This window comes from Delphinapterus leucas, chromosome 19, assembly GCF_059928025.1.
Source record: "Delphinapterus leucas isolate spDelLeu-1000000601 "Yukka" chromosome 19, BTC_Dleu_Yukka2, whole genome shotgun sequence".
NCBI classification, from domain to species: domain Eukaryota; kingdom Metazoa; phylum Chordata; class Mammalia; order Artiodactyla; family Monodontidae; genus Delphinapterus; species Delphinapterus leucas.
Window position 1 is genome coordinate 13,481,944 of NC_143147.1, and position 20,670 is coordinate 13,502,613.

The following is a 20,670-nucleotide window of genomic DNA, read 5'->3' on the forward strand; positions in this document are numbered from 1 at the left end:
GGGACATTATTCAGTCTTTAAAAGGAAGGAGATTCTGATACCTGCTACAACACGAGGAACCTTGAGGACATTATGCTACATGAAAAAAGCCAGTTACGAAAGACAAATTCCACGTATAGCTAGAGTGACCAAATTCATAGAGAGTATCATGGGTGTTGCCAGGGGCTGGGGGTGGAGGGATGGGCAGTTAGCATTTAATGGGGACAGAGTTTCAGTTTCGTGAGATGAAAAGAGCTCTGGAGATTGGTGGCCGAACGCGAATGTACTTAAGTGTGCACTTAAAAATGGTTAACATGGCAAATTCTGTGTTATGCGCATTGCACCACAGTTGAGCAAAAACAGAAAACTGGCGCCTCCAGCACCTCTCCATCGTGGGGAGGACAGAAGGGCTGACACTGTTAAAGCGGGGGCGTCCCAGCGCTATGCCTCCTCAGGGTACAGGTGCTCAGAGGACGCTGCACGCTGGAGAGCACCGGTTTCCCAGGGGGATGTGAGGGAAGATGTAAGAATGCCAGATGGCGGGCTGAGGAGGGGCAGGTACCATGACAAGGCAGGGGAGGGGGGCCCCACTGCTCATCCTGCCTCTGCACCCCGCATTCGGCCATGGACTGGGCCAGGCGACAGCGGGTACTGGCCCTCCTCCCCGTCTGCCTCGCCCTCGCCTTCTCCCTCACGGCCGTGGGCAGCAGCTACTGGTGTGAGGGGACCCGGCGGGTGGCAAAGCCGCTGTGCCAGGACCATCCGGAGGTGCTGCACTGCATCCACTACAGCAGTGGCAGCAGGGACAACGGGACCCAGGCCGTCCAGTACATTTGGGAGACGGGAGACGACAGGTTCATCTGGCGCAGGTTCCACCTGGGGCTCTGGCAGTCATGCGAGGAGAGCCTCGACAGCACAGGTGAGCACGGCCTGGGGGGCCCGGGGGGACAGGTGCGGGATGGCCACTAGGGCTTGAACCCCAGCTCTGCCGCTGACTACCTGTGTGTCCTCAAGCAAGGCTCTCCACCTCGTTGAGCCTCAGTTTTCTCACCTATAAAACAGGAACAATAGCTGTACCCATCTCTAGAGTTACCATAAAGATGAAATGACCGAGTTCACTAAAACACTGCACCAGATACAGGGTGTTTATCACACATTAGCTTTTACCATTTCCTAGTGTCATTCAGTCTCTGGTGAATCTCAAGTGGCCCCCCACCCAACCCTAAACTGCATCCCCGCACGTTTAAGGGGTCTTGGAACAGAAGGTTCTCTTAGGAAACAAACTCATCATCATTGGTGGGAAGGGAATCCCCTGTATGGAGCACATACCAGAAGTAAAACCATGAACAAGTCAGACCTTTATCTCAGGCAACCTTGAAATAACCCCAGCAAAGTAAATATTGTTTTCTCAGCTCGCAAATGAGGAAACTGAGTTTCAAGCTACACAGCAGCAAGCCCTCCACCACCACCATTACTCAACCCTGATTCGTTGATGTCTTTTGAACTTCAACGGGCTTGACAGGGTGGTGGTGAGGGAAGTGGTGAAGGAAGAGGACAGAGAAGAGGAAAGAGAAAGTTATAATTTGGAGGACGTATTTCAGAAAACAGTGTTTTTACCTCGTGAGCAACCGAGGAAGGAGGAATTCGGCAGCCTGGCTGCAAACCCAACCCCATGCTCGGGGCCAGGATGTTCTTCCCTTTCTGCTGGGAGAACACGGCCCTCAAGGTGGAAAGGAGAGGACCCCCACCCCTCAACATGCCCACCCCGACCTCAGGCTTATTACATTACATCCTTGTACAGTTTTTTGCTTTTCCTGAAGTTTCTAATTGCCTTTTCTTTCCCCATACCCGTAGCATTACTAGTTTATTCCTGAGGTCTAAGTAAAAGGCAACAAGAAGTAACCCTCTAAGATGCTGTGTGCCCCTCCCCATCACTGCCCCCGTGGTCACTGCAGAGGGGCAGTGCCAAGCCTTGCCCTCCCATGTATACAGGCCAGTGCCTGTGGCCTTTGCTCTAAGTGTGGTGAGGACACTGCAGCAGTACAAGGAGCTAAGGCTACTGGAGGGGCTTTCCCCACCTCTCTCCTCTGGGAAGTGCACTCTCTTCCTATCCGTCCACTCTCTCTACCTTCATGGACAGACGCAGGAGGCTCATGACCCCGCCTCCCGAAGGGGCCTCAAGATAGTCTCAGGTTTGTGGTTTGGAAAATACGATCATCATACCCCTAGGCAAACTGCTTGAGAATTACCATTCCCCTCCCAAGTCCCCATCTGAGGGCTGCCTATCTCTATTTCCACCGCTGCATGTAAGGCATCACACCAGCTACCAAATGGTGCACATCACAATCACCCAGGGAGTTTGTAAAAATCCAGATACCCAGCCCTGGACTTTCGGATTCAGCAGATCTGGGATGCGGTCTATAAACCTGCATTCCTTAAAAAAAAAAAATTTAACCAAGGTAATATTTACACATAGGTAAGAGATCAAATCATTTTGAAAGGCTTCTAAGAAAAACTAACAGTCTCCTGCCGCTTCCTACCTCATAACCTAGTGCTATATCCGGGGGAATCCACTTTTAGCTTAGTTCTTTCTTCTGGTATCTGCCTCTGCATTTCTAAACAATACGCTGATATTGCTATGTTAGACAGTATCATGTTAGATAGTATCTATTAGATGTTAGATAGTACCATGTTAGACAGTATCTATTAGATGTTAGATAGTATCATGTTAGACAGTATCTATTAGATGTTAGATAGTATCATGTTAGATAGTATCTATTGACTTCCTGTCATAATAGACAAGGATAAATTTCTCTCACCACCACATCCCATATCTGCCATCCTTCTAATATAGCTATATTGCTGTTCTATTTAAATCAACAAACCAATAATTTATTTACACTATACACATATTGTTCATCACAGAATCAAGAAGGGTGCTATCACTACCTTAAACTTCTTATACAGCTTTTTGCTTTTCCTGTAGTTTCTAATTGCCTTTTATTTCCCCATCCTCATAACATTTTTTTTTTTTGCGGTACGCGGGCCTCTCACTGTTGTGGCCTCTCCCGTTGCGGAGCACAGGCTCCGGACGCGCAGGCTCAGTGGCCACGGCTCACGGGCCCAGCCACTCCGCGGCATGTGGGATCTTCCCAGACCAGGGCACGAACCCGTGTCCCCCGCATCGGAAGGCGGACCCTCAACCACTGCGCCACCAGGGAAGCCCTACATTTTGTTTTCTTTTATTCTCCTCAATTCTCTTTTCTATCTGGTGTTATCTGTATTTTTAATAAGCTCCCCTGGTGATTATGCCACAAACCAAAATGCCCCAGGGTACATACAGCAAAGCCATCTGGAAAGAGGGGAAAGTATGGAATGAATTCACTAAAACCATTTCTGTGTCAGGCACAGGACTAGGAGAACGAGGGCAGGGGTGGGTGCAAAGGTGAGTGAGCCACAGTGGTGAGAACAGATAAAATTAAAACAAGGAAAAATGTGATAATGATATAACAAAGACTCAACGTGATACCGAATTGGAAAGGAGGAAGAGGCTATTGACAGCTCTGGGCACGGGAAGGTTTTGTAAAGGATGTGGCCATTGTGCCAGGCCTCAAAGCAGGACTATGATTTTAATAGATGGAGACCGGGGCTGAGGATACTCCAGGCAGACAGAAATGAGTGAGCAAAGGTCTGAGGCAGGACGGTCCAGGTGTTTGCATCAGGACACAAGACAGGGGAGATGAGGAAACTTCATTACAGAAGAACTTAACTCATAAAGCCCTTCAACATCACCTGAGGTAGCTTCTCCTCCCCAGCAACACAAGGTCATGGTCACTCCAGGACAAGAAACTGAGCAGGACAGCATTCCTTAGAAAGAAAAGGCCTAACTGGAGAAAATTAGAAGCTTTACTATTTGTAATGTCAGCGAGCTGGGGCTATAGTAGAACCTGAACTTGAGAACAAGAGTTAGAAAATTAGGTGGAAGGGAGCTGCTTCCCCAGGGACCAGGGGACCTGGAGAAAGGACTTCGCATGAGCTGGGCTTGAGAAAAGGGTGGAACTGGAAACCTCATCTCTTAAACAATGTCAAAGCTACAAGATTCAGGGCTTCCCTGGTGGCGCAGTAGTTGAGAGTCCGCCTGCCGATGCAGGGGACACGGGTTCGTGCCCCGGTCCCGGAAGATCCCACATGCCGCGGAGCAGCTGGGCCCGTGAGCCATGGCCGCTGAGCCTGCGCGTCCGGAGCCTGTGCTCTGCAGCGGGAGAGGCCACAACAGTGAGAGGCCCACGTACCGCAAAAAAAAAAAAAAAAAGCTACAAGATTCAGGGAGGTCCAGAGCAGCTGTAAACTGTCTGCCTGCATATGGTGGGTGCCTCACATATACACACAACACTATGGAGATAGGTGATGTAAATCATCCCCCGGCTTTGTGATAAAAAAAAGTGTTATGCAAGTCAGGGAGGGGGGGCCTTCTCAACCTAAAACAGGGGCTGGAAGCACAGTTAAGGGAATGTGTGGGGACCGCTAGAGACCAGGAGAACCCTTTTGTCAACACACAGAGTATTTACTACACACACACCCGTCTTCTCACGGGTCACACGACTGAAAGGTTTTTCGTATATGATCAGGAAGACGTGCTGAATTCTAAGGAGGGTTGATGTTTTCAGTGATTCATGGACAAAGCCAAGGAAAAGTAAAGAATGTATTTCTTGACCCTTTTCTGATTTATGTTTATCTTATATGCTTGATGTCAAACCAGAAGGAGGCTTTACCAAGGGCTTCGCTGGGTTTCCTCAACGATTACTCCACAGAGGTGCCTTTTAAGGTACTCTTTGTAAAATTAAATGTTTTGATAGTCAAACAAATTTGGAAAATGTCGTAGACTACCTTTCCTTCTTGGAAATTCACAACGCACATTAGCACATTAAAATCTCAATAAAGAAACCTGTTTAGGGCTTCCCTGGTGGCGCAGTGGCTGAGAGTCCGCCTGCCGATGCAGGGGACACGGGTTCGTGCCCTGGTACCGGAAGATCCCACATGCCGCGGAGCGGCTGGGCCCATGAGCCATGGCCGCTGAGCCTGTGCGTCCGGAGCCTGTGCTCCACAACGGGAGAGGCCACAGCAGTGAGAGGCCAGCGTACTGCAAAAAAAAAAAAAAAGAAAGAAACCTGTTTATTCTTACATATCCCAGTGTTTCCTAAAATTAGTTGAAGTAGTAAAAAAAATGTCTGTGTAGAATAAGGATTAATATCCTGTGAGACTAGTGTTCAGTGGAACACTCTTTGGAAAAGGCTGATCTAGAACATCAGACTCATTTCACAGATGGGAAAACTTGAGTTCCAGAGGTAGACGGGCCCCACTGAGGATTGTATAGCTAGATTCTGATAGAGCTACACATGCAACTCAAACTTCTTAACCCTGAGCCCAGACTTTCCCTACAAACCCACAATACCCAAAACTTAACTGAAGGGCAATGGTCTTATAATTGTCAATGAATAAGTTTGTGCCCATCCATCTAAAAATAATATTCCACTCACACTTTTATATATTTGGGGTTTTTTTCTTTTTATTTCTTTTTTTTTTTTAAAGGCAGACTGCCACGGTGCAGCGCCTCATTTGGATGTGTCTGGAGTCTTGGAAGCTTGACTACCTTACGTTCTCCTATAAATGGACCTTGAGAGCTTGTTTGGAGGTTCTAGCAGGGGAGCACAGCTACTCGTATACCCTCGACCAAAGAACGGTCCTCCTCTATCGGGGAAGGTCGTCCTCTTCGACAGAGCGTGCAGCTTCGGGAGGGACACAGATGGAGCGGTGAGGGAGGAAGGGGACACCCGCCTAGCCAGCCAGATCAGCTGAATGAACCCTGGCGATGAAAGGGGTGACAGATGTTGCAGCCAGATCGCCCTCACATCCTACATATTTCTTGATATAATAAGGTCGTCCACGTAAACCGAGGTCTTTAAATATTGTCATCACTTTATTAAGAAGGAAGAAAGGAGGCCATTGTCCTCAGAACACCTTCCCCCCTCCCCAGAAACGTGATCACCGTGCTACAAGATGCCCCTAAAACAAAAAAGGTTAGAATTAAATTTTTACTAGATAATAACTAAAATAGTAGCAAACGTATAAGGAAATAAAGCAAAAGGCCTACATTAGGTTGCAAATAAATGCCTACAGAAGGTGGTAAGGGCTAGCGGGGAATGCCAGTGACCTTGAAGCCTCAGCCTTAGCTGAAGGGGGCACGTCTTGCTCAGCTCAGCCTTACGGGCTTGTGGGCTTATGAGCTCAACGTCATCAGTTCCTCTGGTTGTTCAAGGGAAGCAAGCTATCTGGCTTGGCTTCCAAGCCAGATAGAAGAAGGCATGGCTGCAGCAGACGGCAGCCTGGGGCCCCCTCGGGGAGATTACTCCGTACAAACTTCTGCCATTTAGTCTAATTTAGCACAAGTGCCTGGGAGAGGTGGGGGCAAAACAAAGGAAAAGACTGCAACTGGAGGTGGATGGAAGGCACCCACCCGGGGCTTTAGAGAGAGGGTCAGGAGAGGTGAGGGGGGCTGAGTAGATCTGGCCGTAAGGACTCCAGCCTGGGGAGGATGTGCAGGAGAGGAGCCTCGGGCTGTCCGGCCACCCCCAGCTCTGCTGCCCCCTGAGGCTTCCTGGATATTTTCCTTCTGAATCAGCTCCATCTCCATCCCCCTAAAAGTTGACCCTCCCGGGGATCCCCTACCTGGAGTGCTATTTCAGCTCATCCTCTGTTAAGTCACACCGAATAGCTCTGCACCTTCTTCCTAATGCCTTTAAAGAGAGAGAGCATCCTCCGAAGTGAAGATTTAAAACAAAAACTCCTGGTTGGGGCAGCACTTCGACTAACTGTTCTTTTTCTTGGACGAATGAATTAGTCAACAAAATGTGTTGATTTCCAATACTATGCTGTTCTGCTAAACTCAGAAAGTTCAAGGACAGAGGGACCTGGGCACCCCATAGTGGGTGGGGGCTTGGGGAGAACAGCAGACAGGTTTCCAGAGTCTGTCCCCAGGACTACGACACCGTTTCCTAGGCTGGCTGGCTGTACGGCTTGGCTGGTAAACTTCTGTCCAGCTATGTAACACCTGCCTGTCTGGCTTTGTGGGGTTTATAAAGATTTTTCCTCTTAATCCTGCTGGGCTTATTCAAAAGGAACATCATTTCTGAGGATTCATATTAATCAAGGGGTCACTGTGGTCTGACCCTTCGCCCAGGCTAAACTCACCCTCCTAAGCTATTGGGAATTCTCTTAATCTCCTTGGCCGGCCTCCATTTTCACTTTGCCCTGCCCCTGGCTCTGTACCTGGCCTCCTCTTTACTCCTGCTGAGATAAGGCAGCCCTCTTCAGAAGACAAGACAGACCCTTAGGCCTCCGTGCATTAAGTATAAAGACAGCAGGTGGTGATGTTGAAAAAAGCACTGGGTCCCGGGTGAGAAAATCCAGTTTCAACTCCTGGTTCTACCAACCTGTTTGAGCCTGGCCTCCAAATCTGTAAACTACGGATATCTGTAGTTGCCTTTATCAGTAATTAAACACACCAAAAAGTGGAAGGCTGCTCCCAAGATACTTTCATAACTTTCTCATTGGAGGACTTTGATAATACCCATTTTGCAGATGAAGAAAGCGAGGCACAGAGAAGTCAAGGAACTTCCTATGATTCCTGACTGGGGCAGAACTGGCATAGAAGCCAGTCCTGTTGGATTTAAATGCCGCATTCTGTCCATGATGTCCATCTGCTACTCTCACTCCAGGCCTGGCTCACAGGGTTCTAGTGAGGAGCTGATGAGATGATGTGAAAAAAGGACCCCCATCAGCCCCAAAGTCCCTTGCAAGAGAGCAGGTGCGAGTGTTGAGATTTCCCCAAGGCTGTGGACCTCCCTAGTAGAACTGGGGCGACCAGGACGAATGTTGAGCTACCATGGCCATAACACTGCTATCAACCGAAAAAAAAACAAAGCACAACCTAAAAGCTGAGAATTATGTTTTATCTGGGGCATTACTGAGGACTTAAGCCTGGGAGACAGCCTCTCAGAGAGCTCCGAGGGACCATTCCAAGGAGGTAAGGGGGGAGCCAGGATATATAGGAGTTTTTGCAAAAAACCAGGTAATCAAACATCAAAAGATTACTGCTAATTAAAGAAAAACCAGGCATCTCAAGAAAATGAGTGCAGCACTTTTCTATGTATGGGAAGATGCAAGAGTCTGGGCTTAATGAAATTCTTCCTTTGATACGCATCTTCACTGTCTAGGGCCAGTATCCCGGTTTTCCGCAACATCCTTTGTTGACTGATACGGCAAGTGACATTCTCTGTCCACACCACTGCTGCCGCCAAAAGCAGAGAATCAACCAGGAAAAATATCCCATTGCACAATCCAAAATGGACTTAATTAGAAGGCTGCAGAGGCCAGTGTGGCTGTAGATTGGCAGATAGCTCCCTGATTCTGTTGCGCTTGGTCCCAGGCGGTGTAAATACGCTCCTTCGGGCCACTTGTTGTGGACAGTTAGGTGACAGATGAATCCCTGCTTCCGAATCAAGCCAGAGAGTATCCCAGCAGGGCAGCTCAGCCAAATGGCGGTATCATAAACCCAAACTTTATTTCTCTTCTTCCTATAGCCCAGCAGAGGGGCAACGCAGAAGCATGAAGGAATGAGGCCCAAGGGTACTTGGAGGTTGAGCATGGCAAATCTCAAGGGTTATGGCCTTTGGGCATCTGTACCTTCAAAAGCATGCACCTGGCCATACATAGCATACTTGATGAAGTAGAAGGTGAATGCTGGCTTGCGTTAAGGAAGCAAAAAATGGGTTCTGCATTGGGAAGTCAGCTTGCTGGAGAGAGGACATGAAAGAAGAAGAGAGATTTAGATGTGAGGCTGGAGGAATGGGGGGAGGCTGTATGAGTTCTTGAATAGGAAAGTGATCTGGAATTTTCTCTTCTATAAGAGAAAATATATTTTCTAAAGTCCAAAGATGCTCCTCAACATTACTTCTCTCCCTGAAAACTTCCAGAAAAGTTAGTTGACGTGATCTTTGCCCTCAAGGTGCTTACAGTCTAGTAATAAATAATGATTTATGCTAACCATAAGCAAAAAGGCCCCATTAGAACTCATTTTTAATTAATTAATTTATTTTGCCTGCGTTGAGTCTTCATTGCTGCGCGCAGGCTTTCTCTAGTTGCGGCGAGTGGGGGCTACTCTTACCGATGCGGTGCGAGGGCTTCTCATGGCGGTGGCTTCTCTTGTTGCGGAGCACGGCCTCTAGGCACACGGGCTTCAGTAGCTGTGGCACGCGGGCTCAGTAGCTGTGGCTCGCGGGCTCTAGAGCACGGGGTCGGTAGTTGTGGTGCACAGGCTTAGTTGCTCCGCGGCATGTGGGATCTTCCCGGACCAGGGCTCGAACCCGTGTCCCCTGCACTGGCAGGCAGATTCTTAACCACTGAGCCACCAGGGAAGTCCCAGAACTCATTTTATTCCATTAAGGTTTAAGTGCACAGTAACTAGGAGAGCAGCCTTCCTACCTAGTATCTCATTTAATCTTCAAAGCAAGGCTAGTGTGGGGACTGTTGAACAGATTTTAGAAATGGGAAAGCCATTCCTTTGAAGAGTTAATGATCTATGCCCCTAACTTCGCCTCTTTTAGCTCCGACCAGCTCAGACTGGGAACAGCAGGACGCATCTCCGCTACAGCCGGCTGGGCTGCATTAATTCAGCGACTTGGCTGGACCGCACAGGCGGGGCCCCTGCAAGCCCAGTTCTAATGCTGAAAATGCCTCTACCTGTGTCTTCTTTACCATTCCTTCCTCTCGGATGTCCTTGGACCCACTCTTCCTAACTGTGCAGAGAAGAATCAGGCAATTTCCCAGGCTCCTCCCACTCTGCCACCCATGATTCATTTCGGGGCTGAAGTATGGAGAAATTGGCACACCCACCTGGGACAGGATCCCAGAAGGTGATTTGCTGTGGTCTCAATCATCCATCTGTCACTCACCCCCAAACCAGAATCTGGTGACATCCGTCCACTCAGTAGATATTTAAGGACTTAGCTCCTTCAAAGGGACTACACATCAAAAGTAGCAACGCAAGGTTTTCTAGCCAATCTGTGCAACGTGACAGATGATACAGGCAAAGCACACCCCCCAGAGCACAGAAGAAGCCTGGTGGTGGGTTCTGCCCCGTACCTGGTACACACATAATAACTGCTTCCTTTCGCTTCCCTTCCAGAAAGCAAAATGGAGTACGAGTAATTGGCTCACTCGGTAGCAGAGATAGTTCTGATATCTGCTCTAATTCATTTTTTTTAATGATTACGAACATTGTCACTTGCCCTCTACCCAGAAAGAAATTATTTCAGACTCATATCATCATGGATGCTGTTTGGGAAGTCAAGTACCCTGGTCTAAGGCTTGCAGCATCAGTCCAGATGGGCTAAGCTATGCTATAATAACAGACAAGCCCCAAGTCCCAGCAGTTTAAGCCAACAAATTCATTTCTAGCTCTTGCTGTTTGTACTTTTCAGGTCGGTGAGCAGTGTCTCCTCACTGGAGCCACTCAGGGATCTAGGCAGACAGAGACTCCATCTGGACTACTGCTTTTGTGATCATGGAAGCAAGAAGATGAGAACCTTTAGACAAAACACGGGCTCTTAAAACTTCTGACCAGAAGTGACCTCCTCCCCCCATTTCCACTCCCAATTCTTGGCCAAAGAAAGGCACATGGCCTAGCCTGGATTCACTGGAGCAGACCTGTATCATGATCCCCCAGGGAGGTGCACCACCTGTTGGGGAACAATAAAGCCACACTCCCCAATCCTTGTTCAAAATGACCTGGATACACTCAAGGGATCTAGAAACACAGTTTGCCCCTAATAGTCAAGGTTCACCCTACTTGGGCTTCTATCCTCTTTTTCTTCTAGGTGAAAAGTGTAGGAGTTTCCAGAGTCTAATGCCAGCTGAAGAACGAGGTAAATACCTTCCTCATGTTCTGACCACCAGCCCTCCTCGCACTTTGGACAATTTCTATGGTTTTGGTTGGGTTGGGGGAAAAGAGGAAAGAGTTATTTACGGTTTTTCTACGAAGTCAAGTCCAAAAGCCAGAACCACTGGCTCTTTTCATGTGCCCGGTAGTCAGTAATGCTAGAAAATGTTAAACCACCGACTTTGCGGAGGAGAGGGGAAGCCCTGATCGGTAGTGTTTGCAACTTTCCAGGGTGTAAACGCTCCCACCGTGGCCGATTTCAAGCTACCGATGTGAGGTGACCACAGAACAGGAAAGAGATGAGTCTAGCTCATCACTTCCTATAGCGTTTTTTCTTTTCTATGACACTCAACAAATTTGTACTTACTTTCTTAGTATCTGTTTTCCCAGCTAGAATATAGCTTTTGTGATGGCATGGACCACATCTGTTCCATTCATTGCTGTGTCTACACAGTACCTAACTGCCTTATAGGCGGCCTTTTGCAAATAATAGTTTCTCTCCCTGCCCCCTTTATTCACTCCCTTCCACATCCAACCCAGTTTCTTGAAGCTGCAGATGAGGTCCCACCCAAAGGGTAAATCATAGGCTCACACAGAAACAAATGAGATTTTGGTATCTCGAATCAGGGCTCCTCAATGCTCAGATTCCTTTGCCCACCCTGGTTAAGTGGATCCTCTCCTTTAAAAGACAAAGATAATGTCTTCTGGTGGAATCAAAATGACACTTTAACTTTTGAACTAGGCCATGGGACCTCCAGTATCCCTCAGCTCCCCACATCAGAATTTTGCTTAGTGCTTTTTCCCTTCCAGCTAACGACAATCTTTACAAACTTCTCTTTCAAGCCCCAGGACCCCCCTTTCACTGTCAGCTTTCCAAGACTCTGCAGAGGTATCTGTGGTTTTTCACCCCGCGGTGCTGGTTTTGTATTTTTTGTTTTAGAAGTGAACTAACTCAAAGGACTAAATATCCTAGTACTTCTAAGTTCCCAGCGTCTCTGTCATCCTTACATTTTGCAGGTGTTTTGTGGCTGTGCATTGGGGCTGAGGTCCTGAGTATCCTTCTGACGTTGACAAGCGCCATCGTCCTGGGCTCCAGAGTGAGTTATCACAGCTCTGGATTCCACTGGCTCAAGGTGGATGCCTCTGTAGCCATCCTCATGGTGCTTGCAGGTACTTTCCCCAAGAGCATCATCAGAACAGGCAAATTCCCCACAGCCTGCCCCAGAGGCAACTGGCAAAGCTCCAGCCTGGCTCTTCCTGTCGCTAGCCCATTCAGCAGGACATCTGGTCCACGGGAGAAGCTACTGAATTAACCCCATTGGTGGAAGCAGTGGGTGACTGATGAAACAAAAGGGGGATAGGCACAAATGGAGAATAAAACTGATCAGTATGTCTTTGTCCCAACCCTGGGAAGGGGGTCCACTGGCTCTGAGAACAGAGATTGCTTTGTTTCGTACAATGGTCAAGCATGAGTCTGTGGAGAAATCCTCCTTGCATTCAGATCTCTCCTACTTAATGGCTGTGTGACCCTGGGCAAGTGGCTTAACTTCTCCAAGCTAGCTACCTCAAAAGGCTATGGTGAAGACTAAATAAGAATGCACCTAGTATATAGGAAGTACTCAAAAAAATGGTAGCTTGTTAAGAATTATTATCCAAGTTTGGGGTCAGTATCCCACTGAAGATGATCCCCAGTTGGTCACTGCCTGCCATACATTTATTAAATAAAAACATAAATGTAATGGGAGTCCCTGAAAAAGAAAGACAAAACAATAAGACAACTAATATTTAAAAGCAAAATTCAAGGAAATTTTCTGGACCAAAGACCAAAATCTGTATACAGAAAACTCCCTCCAAATACCTGAAAAAATTACACAGTACATTCAAGTCCTAGACACATCCCACTAAAACTGTTAAAGGAAAAAAAATCCTCTGGATCTCCAGGCAAAAAGACCAATTCACCTACAAAGGACAGAAAACCACATTGGCAACTGACTTCGGTTCCCACTAATTATTTGCTATGTAAGTCTACTGTGGCCAGAATATATTCAGATTTTTATGCAAAGTTTTTATGTGTCAGCAAACAATCCACATTCTAAAGAATACTGTGACAGAACTTAGTAAAGTATGGCTTAAGGCCAAATGTAGCTCAAGGACCTCCCCTATGTGCTGGGAAAGAGAGGATAGAAAATTGATGTCTCTGAGCATAGTGACACAGGGACATGATAAAATAGAAAGATGTGGTCTTGGGAGGGATGACATGGCAAAGGAACCTATACCACTGCGTAGATCGGTGACTCTTAAGAAATTAGTGTACATGTAAAACATGAAGGCTGCTTGGAAGGGCTCAAGGAGGATGCTAGTGGGCTCTGGACATCCAACTCATGTACCGTAGAGAAACTACATTCTTCACTGTGGCTCACAAGCTTTCCTTGTGCAGGGCTCCTAGCCATGGTGGCCCACATGATGTACACAACCATTTTTCAAATCACTGTGAACGTTGGACCGGAAGATTGGAAGCCTCAGACGTGGGACTATGGCTGGTCATACTGGTGAGTTGCTGGCCACGGCGCTCAAGCCCCGAAGGACCAGCAGGGAGGCACACAGGTTTTGTAGGACCACTGACCTTGGTCATGGTTCTGCCACCTGCTACTCTTGGATTAGTTTCGTAATCTTTCTGTAGCCCAGTTTCCTCATCTGTAAAATGATGTACCTGTCTCAGTTGTGCTTACGGGAATATAAAGAGGTTATGTTTATAAAATTCTTGGCACAGGGTAAAGTGCTCAAGAAATAGAGATAGTGCTGTTACTTTCTTAAACACAGCTTAAGGGGAAAAGTCCTGCTATAATTCCTAATAAATACTTCAATGAGGAGAGACCCAGCCCCTGATCCTAACGGAAAGACAGGCCATGACATAGAAGTTCTAGCTCTACCAGAAAGACTCGACCATGTCACACAAGACCACAGGGGTTCTCTTTGACGTGGACCTCCGAATCCTGGCTGCCTCTTAAAAAATATATATATATACATATACTTACATTTTCCTCCTCTATAACAACCTCTTGTGTTACTTTCTCTTTGTAAAACAAGTGTCATGTTCAGGGCTCACTCCCTCATCCTACTGTATACCAGGGTTTGGCAAATACATCTATGTTATGACTATCCATAAACTTCATGATTTATTAGATTTTGAATGCTTCTTCATCTTTGAAATCTGAAGAAGTTAATTTTTACAAATGTTTATCTTTACACCATTTCCTCCACTTGTTTGTCACTTTAGCTGTCTCCCTCTGAGCAGGTGCCATTGGTCCTGAGGTGACCTCACCAGCACTGCACACAGTCAGAAGCACAGCTGCTCTAGAGCTGAGAGGGATGTCAGGTGGGTCAGGATCTGTGGCCAATTTATACTGAGGTCCTACTGCTGTGGATGTAAGCAAATCCCAAACATCACAGGAGTTTGAAAAATGGTCTGTTTGTTTCCAATATCATTTTGTTTCCTATTGCTTTCAATTTCTTAATTTTCAATAAGAGAAATACATACAACTAGTTTTTAGAAATCAAATGGTACTATACATGACAATCTCTCAGTCCCATCTCTCCCTGCTCTACTCTTCCAACCCACCAAAACCCTCTGTCTTCCTGCCCCACTCTGGAATGGAGCTGTCGAGTGGAGATTTCCCTTTGCTAGTCCCTTGTTTCCTTGTGTCCTAGGTCCTGTATCATTATCCTAGTTAGTTTACAACCACTTTTTTGTGGCAGCACATCCTCCAGTAGCTTTTGAAGAAAGGATTCAATGAGAGATAAATTGTTTTATTCCTTGCATGTCTGGAAATGTATTTTTTCAATGCTCCATCTTGATTGATAGTTTGGTGGTATGTAAAATTCTTTGTTGAAAGTCATTCTCCCTTAGAATTTTGAAGATGTGTCTGTTTCCTTCTAGAATGTATTGCTTCCATCAAAAGTCCAATACCATTCTGATTCATGTTCTATTACAGGTAATCTATTGTTTTCTACTCTTTATTTATGGAGTCCTGAAATGTCGTGATAATGTACCTTGAAGGGGATCTTCTTTCCTTCACATTCATTCTTCTTTCATGTGCTTGGTGAGCCCTTAAATTTGAATATTCACGTCCTAGAATTCTGAGAATTTTTCTTGTATTATGTCTTTGATTTTTCCATTCCTCAGTCTTCTGATCTCTTTTCAGAGAATTTTTATGAGTTAGATATCGAGTCTATTGGATTAATTATTGAGATGTTGTTGCACCCCTTATATTTTCTATCTCTTTCTCTTTTTGGTATTTCTGAAATTTTTCTTTCTATTTGCCTCCAACTTTTCTATCGAATTCTTATTTTGAAGCTTATTGGACTTTCCAAGATCTTCCTTGTTTTCCAGTTGTTCCTTTTTCATATATCCTGGTATCACTTTATTGATGAAATATCTTCTCATATTTCTCTGAGGATATTAATCGAAGAGTTTTCTTTTTGTTGCTGTTTTCCTCTGTTCCTTGTATTATATTTTTCCTTCAGATTCCTTTCTTTCTTTTTTGGGGGGGTGGATTTGGGTTTTTTTTGGCCGTGCCCCATGGCATGTGGGATCTTAGTTCCCCAGCCAGGGATCGAACCCTGTGCCCCCTGCATTGGAAGCATCGAGTGTTAACCCCTGGACCACCAGGGAAGTCCCCAGATTCCTTTCTCTTCTGTTTGTTGTTGGGCCTTTCTCCTAGATCTTGGTATCCTTGATTGTCAAGTCATATTTAAGGATGACTGGAAACCCTGGAGTGGGGTTGGAACTTAATAACTGGTAGGGTTTTTGTAGCTGATTGGATATGGAGCCATTTATTTTACCTGGGAATTCCACCCCATGAAAACATACACACATGTCAGTTTGCAGAGGTTCTCAGCAGCCACTCTTCTGGGTTCTGTGAAAGATGAAAAGTGTAGACTATCAACTCAGAATGCAATAGGCTTCCAGAGGATAGGGATATAAAAATAACCATGCCCAGTGCCAGTGTCCTGGGTTAGAGACAACAACAAAAAGTAATACATATGTTAGCAGATGCTATGCTGAGCACTTCCCAGGCCCACGTGAATTCCTCACAGCCGTCTGGTGTACATATGTTAGCAGATGCTATGCTGAGCACTTCCCAGGCCCACGTGAATTCCTCACAGCCGTCTGGTGTGCAGCTATCATTCCGGTTTGGCAGATGAGGAAACTCATCCAGAAAGATGAAGTCGCCACTTCAAGGTCACACAGTTAATAAGAGATGGGTACAAACCCACAGTGCAAACTCTGCACAGTGACTCCAGAATCGCTTCTCTTAACCATCAACACGTTGCCTACAAACAACACATGGGCTGCTCTCTGAGATCCAAATTGGGTAGAACCAGCAGCTGACGTTCCACCCCAGCAGGAAGCCCTGGAATCATAGCCCTACACCCTTTCCTAACTGTGCCTTTTGTTGACAGCCTCGCATGGGGTTCTTTTGCCCTGTGCATGGTGGCATCAGTCACGGCCACGAGCAGATACACGGCAGCCCGCGTGGAACTGGCAGAGAAGAAAAGCGTGCGGAAGGGCAGTCAGCTCTCTCAACGCAACTTCCAGGAACCCAAGTCTTCAGAAAGTGTGTGGGAAACAGAAGCTGCTCCCAGCCCCGCTGGGTGTTCCCTCGTCAATATATCTGAGCACCTGCCATCAGATGCCAAAGGCAGGGTGTCCGTGTGCTAGCCAGGGTTCATGGCTGCCAGGTCTGCACAGGCAGACAAGCCAGGCACTTATGTCCACAATGAACATCTTTGGAGTGGGCTTCCCAAAGCTGTGGTCCAAGTAAACCTTCCACCTGCCATCTTACCCTTCACTAAACACCTTTGGCTTCAGTTTCTGATTCCTGTTAACATGTCAGTATCTTTAAGTGACATAATATTTGTAGACTATGTCAACCGTTGATACTCTAGTATAAATGAGCATCTCACGCTTTCCTGACAGTTTGATAAGGGTGACAAAAAAAAACAAAAAAGGGAACATGTGGGTGCTAAGAGTAAGAGAAGCTGAAGAAAAGGGAAAACAGGCTTTGACTACAAAGGATGTAAATTTGTTGCCCACACAGTTTTGTTGATAGAAGAGTCCAGAACGTTTTTTCCTTAACTGACACACACAAATTGATAGTATGTGTGACTATCCCATATTTTCTTTTTTGTTTTAATCCAGAAGAAATGAATTTAAAAATTAGTTTTGTGGTATTTTTAAAACATATTTTCTTCTAAACTTTCTAATTTCCACCTACAGGAAAATCAGTTTGGAAGGATAATCAAATGATAAAACAAAATGAGAACGGTTGAATGGAATGACATCTTGTCACAGTTAAGTGGAACAAATGTTTGAATTGGTGTGCTGAAATTAAATTGCCAGGCACTTCTGCTTCTAAAAATAAACATTGCAAAACATACAAGTCTTGTGTGAAACAGCGGTGTGCTGCATGCTTCCTAACTTGTTCAGTTACAATTTTACATAAGTTTATCTTGTATTTTAAACTAACATGTTATTGAGGCCACAGGTTGTTAGACACAGAATTTGGGTTGTTGGGAAAAAAAAGGACTGTCATATTCTAACAACCCTAAATGCATCTTAGCTTAGACTCATTTTTCAAAAATGTGTTTATGTTTAGTGCATATATCATTTCTGGAAAAAAAACCCCTGAATGTTTCAAATAAAATCACTCCATCCGCTTATGCTAAACTGTAACATTTAGATTGTCATAGAATAAGGGACAGTTCAGCGAACTTCTTCACGTTTGGGGCTCCAGTTGAGTACCTGCCTAATGAATGATGGTCCCGTGGAATTTTGTGTTTTGTTGAATCACGCATATCTGAAGGGATAGTAAACAGATTTTCACTGGAATGAGCCCAGTGCAGAGAAGCCATGCTGAGATCCTCTGGAGCAGAAGGGTTTGTACCCAGTGACCCCTGCCCTCCACAGTGTACATGTTCTGTTATGTGATTTGTCACCCCTGGGTGTCTGTGGAGGTAAATCCTGTGTCGCTGATGTCTGGGGCTGGGGGAGTCAGTGATCAACTAGACCCCGGGCAGGGCAGGAGACGCCTGGTTCCCGAAGCTCAGGTCAAAAAACTGATTCTTTGCTACATTCTGAGTTTCCAAGGCCCTCTGCTTCCTTTTATAGATAGATATTTTTTAACATCTTTATTGGAGTATAATTGCTTTACAATGGTGTGTTAGTTTCTGCTTTATAGCAAAGTGAATCAGCTATACGTATACATATGTCCCCGTATCTCCCTTTATATTTTTTGTGTTGATTTTATTCAAGTACAACATATATATACAGAAAAGTACCCAAACCCTAAGTGTGCAGCTTAAGGAACTTTTAGACAATGAACACAGCTGTGTAACCATCCCTTAGTTCAAGGTGTCTCATTTCCATCTATCTTTCCTCTTATAAAACAAATTTGGGTGGATTTTAATTCCTCCGTATATTGAAATAATCTGTTTACAGGTCTGTTCCCCTCTTATGAATTATAAATTATTTCTTTGCAACATGAACTGTCCTCTGTACATTCCAGCATCTAAAACAATCGTTGGCAAATAGAACCCCCAATACACATGTGTGTATATGTATGTGTATACATACACATGTATGTTTATACAAGTATGTGCACACACATTACCTGACTTAGCCCTGGCATCCTTCGCCTCTGAATCCTGTCCAGAGTCCTCAGGAATGGGTCTCGATATGCATTAAGGAAAGGCAGCAAGGAAAACCAACACAGACTAGGAAAAAATTGTCAGAAAGAAGAGAGAAACCAAAACCATCGGGCACAGCAATGGAACAGAGCCATTCTGGGTGTTGTCCACACGTCACCTCTTACATTCTAACTCCACGCAGTGGTGCAGCGAGGAAGACAACAGCATTAGCATCCCCGTTTCCAGATGATGGCCATGACATTCAGAAGGTTTATGTGTGTGCCTGAGGCTACACACAAGTCAGAAGCAGAACTGAGGTTCAGACTCAGGGCTGTCCAACTTCAAACCATCATGCTGCCTTTCTGGAGGCGTAGTGGGAGCCACATTCTTTTCTCCCCTTCTCCCTCCCTAAGTGAGGCTGTCAGAGGGCAGGGCGCTGGGGCATTTTGTGGAGGAGTAAAGGGGTTGTAAACGCTGAGATGAAGCCATGGAGGGAACACTCTTCTCTGATTCACAGATGGATTAGGGCGAGTGCAAGCTACACTCGGACTGAAACTAGATGTGGTTCCAAGCGTGGCTTCTACGTGGAACCGAGGAGACTGCAGAGGCCCCCGAGGTGAAGGCAGGCTGGGACTAGCTCTGATCTAGACTGTGACTTTCACACCCCAGGTTTCCCAGAATGGTCCCCGACCCCATAAATGCATTCATACTGGTCTTAGTTCTCAATTCTTGGACCAGAAAATACCATTATTTCAGGGTTAGGTGAAGCTTCAGGCATCTTTCTTTTTTTTTTTAATTTTAATTATGCTTTATTATTTGACCTACATGCTATTTATGATTGTATTGATTAATTTTAAATTCTTTTTTCTTTTTCTTTTTTTTTTTTAAACCCCACATTTGTTTATTTATTTATTTTTTTGGCTGTGTTGGGTCTTCGTTTCTGTGCGAGGGCTTTCTCTAGTTGTGGCAAGCGGGGGCCACTCTTCATCGCGGTGCGTGTGCCTCTCACTATCGCGGCCTCTCTTGCTGCGGAGCACAGGCTCCAGACGCGCAGGCTCAGTAGTTGTGGCTCACGGGCCCAGCCGCTCCACGGCATGTGGGATCTTCCCAGACCAGGGCTCGAACCCGTGTCCCCTGCAGCGGCAGTCAGACTCTCAACCACTGCGCCACCAGGGAAGCCCTTGTTTTTTTAATATAGATGATTTAGAATATTGCATTAGTTTCAGGTATACAGCACAGTGATTCAGTTGTGAGTTTTGTTGTTTTTTTTGCAGATTCTATTTCATTATAGGTTGTTACAAGATATCGAACATAATTCCCTGTGCTATGCAGTAAATCCTCGTTGCTTATCTATTTTATGTATGGTAGTTTGTATCTGTTAATCTCATACTCCTAATTTGTCCCTCCCCGCCTCCTTTGGTAATCACAAGTTTGTTTCCTAGGATTGTAAATCTGTATTGTATATACATTCATTTGTATTATTTTTATATTCCACATATAAGCGGTATCATATGGTATGGGTCTTTGACTTATTTCACTAAGCATAATAATCTCTAGGTCCAGCCATGTTGCTGCAAATGGCAACATTTCTCTCTCTATATATATCACATCTTCTTAAGCCAGCCGCCTGTTAATGGGCACTTGGTTGGTTTCCACGTCTTGGCTATTGTAAATAGTGCTGCTATGAATTTTGGGGTGCATGTATCTTTTCAAACTAGTGTTTTCATTTTTTTCTAGAAATATACCCAGGAGTGGGATTGCTGGATCATGTGGCAGCTCTATTTTTAGTTTTTTAAGGAACCTCCATACTGTCTTCCATAGCAGCTACTATCTCTCTCCACTTCTAATCCTACTGAGTTTCCTTAAGTAATGAAAATATTTGACATTTGGGATACGTTCTTAGTATTCTCAATCACTAAAGATAACGAGAGTGATCTTCTCAAGAGTCTGTTGTTGAGATGCAGTATGTTATTTTGTTCTCCCAACAGTCCTGCAAGATGAGACCG

The 20,670-nt window shown here is 45.6% G+C and overlaps 1 protein-coding gene across 1 annotated transcript; it reads left to right on the plus strand.

The window, feature by feature from the left end:
• Nucleotides 1-495: 495 nt before the first annotated feature.
• Nucleotides 496-16,734, plus strand: GSG1L2 (GSG1 like 2). Its single transcript, XM_022595849.2, has 5 exons — nucleotides 496-898; nucleotides 10,914-10,961; nucleotides 11,993-12,145; nucleotides 13,413-13,524; nucleotides 16,439-16,734. The coding sequence occupies exons 1-5, from the start codon at nucleotides 604-606 to the stop codon at nucleotides 16,695-16,697; spliced, it is 867 nt and encodes a 288-aa protein (XP_022451557.1). The 5' UTR covers nucleotides 496-603; the 3' UTR covers nucleotides 16,698-16,734.
• The last annotated feature ends 3,936 nt before the right edge of the window (nucleotides 16,735-20,670 follow it).

Excerpts from the sequence above, each read along its gene's own strand:
- GSG1L2 (XM_022595849.2), top strand. The coding sequence starts at position 604 with ATGGACTGGGCCAGGCGACAGCGGGTACTGGCCCTCCTCCCCGTCTGC. Across the intron at positions 899-10,913 it reads GGAGAGCCTCGACAGCACAG|GTGAAAAGTGTAGGAGTTTC; the intron begins GTGAGCACGGCC and ends TTTTTCTTCTAG. Across the intron at positions 10,962-11,992 it reads AATGCCAGCTGAAGAACGAG|GTGTTTTGTGGCTGTGCATT; the intron begins GTAAATACCTTC and ends TACATTTTGCAG.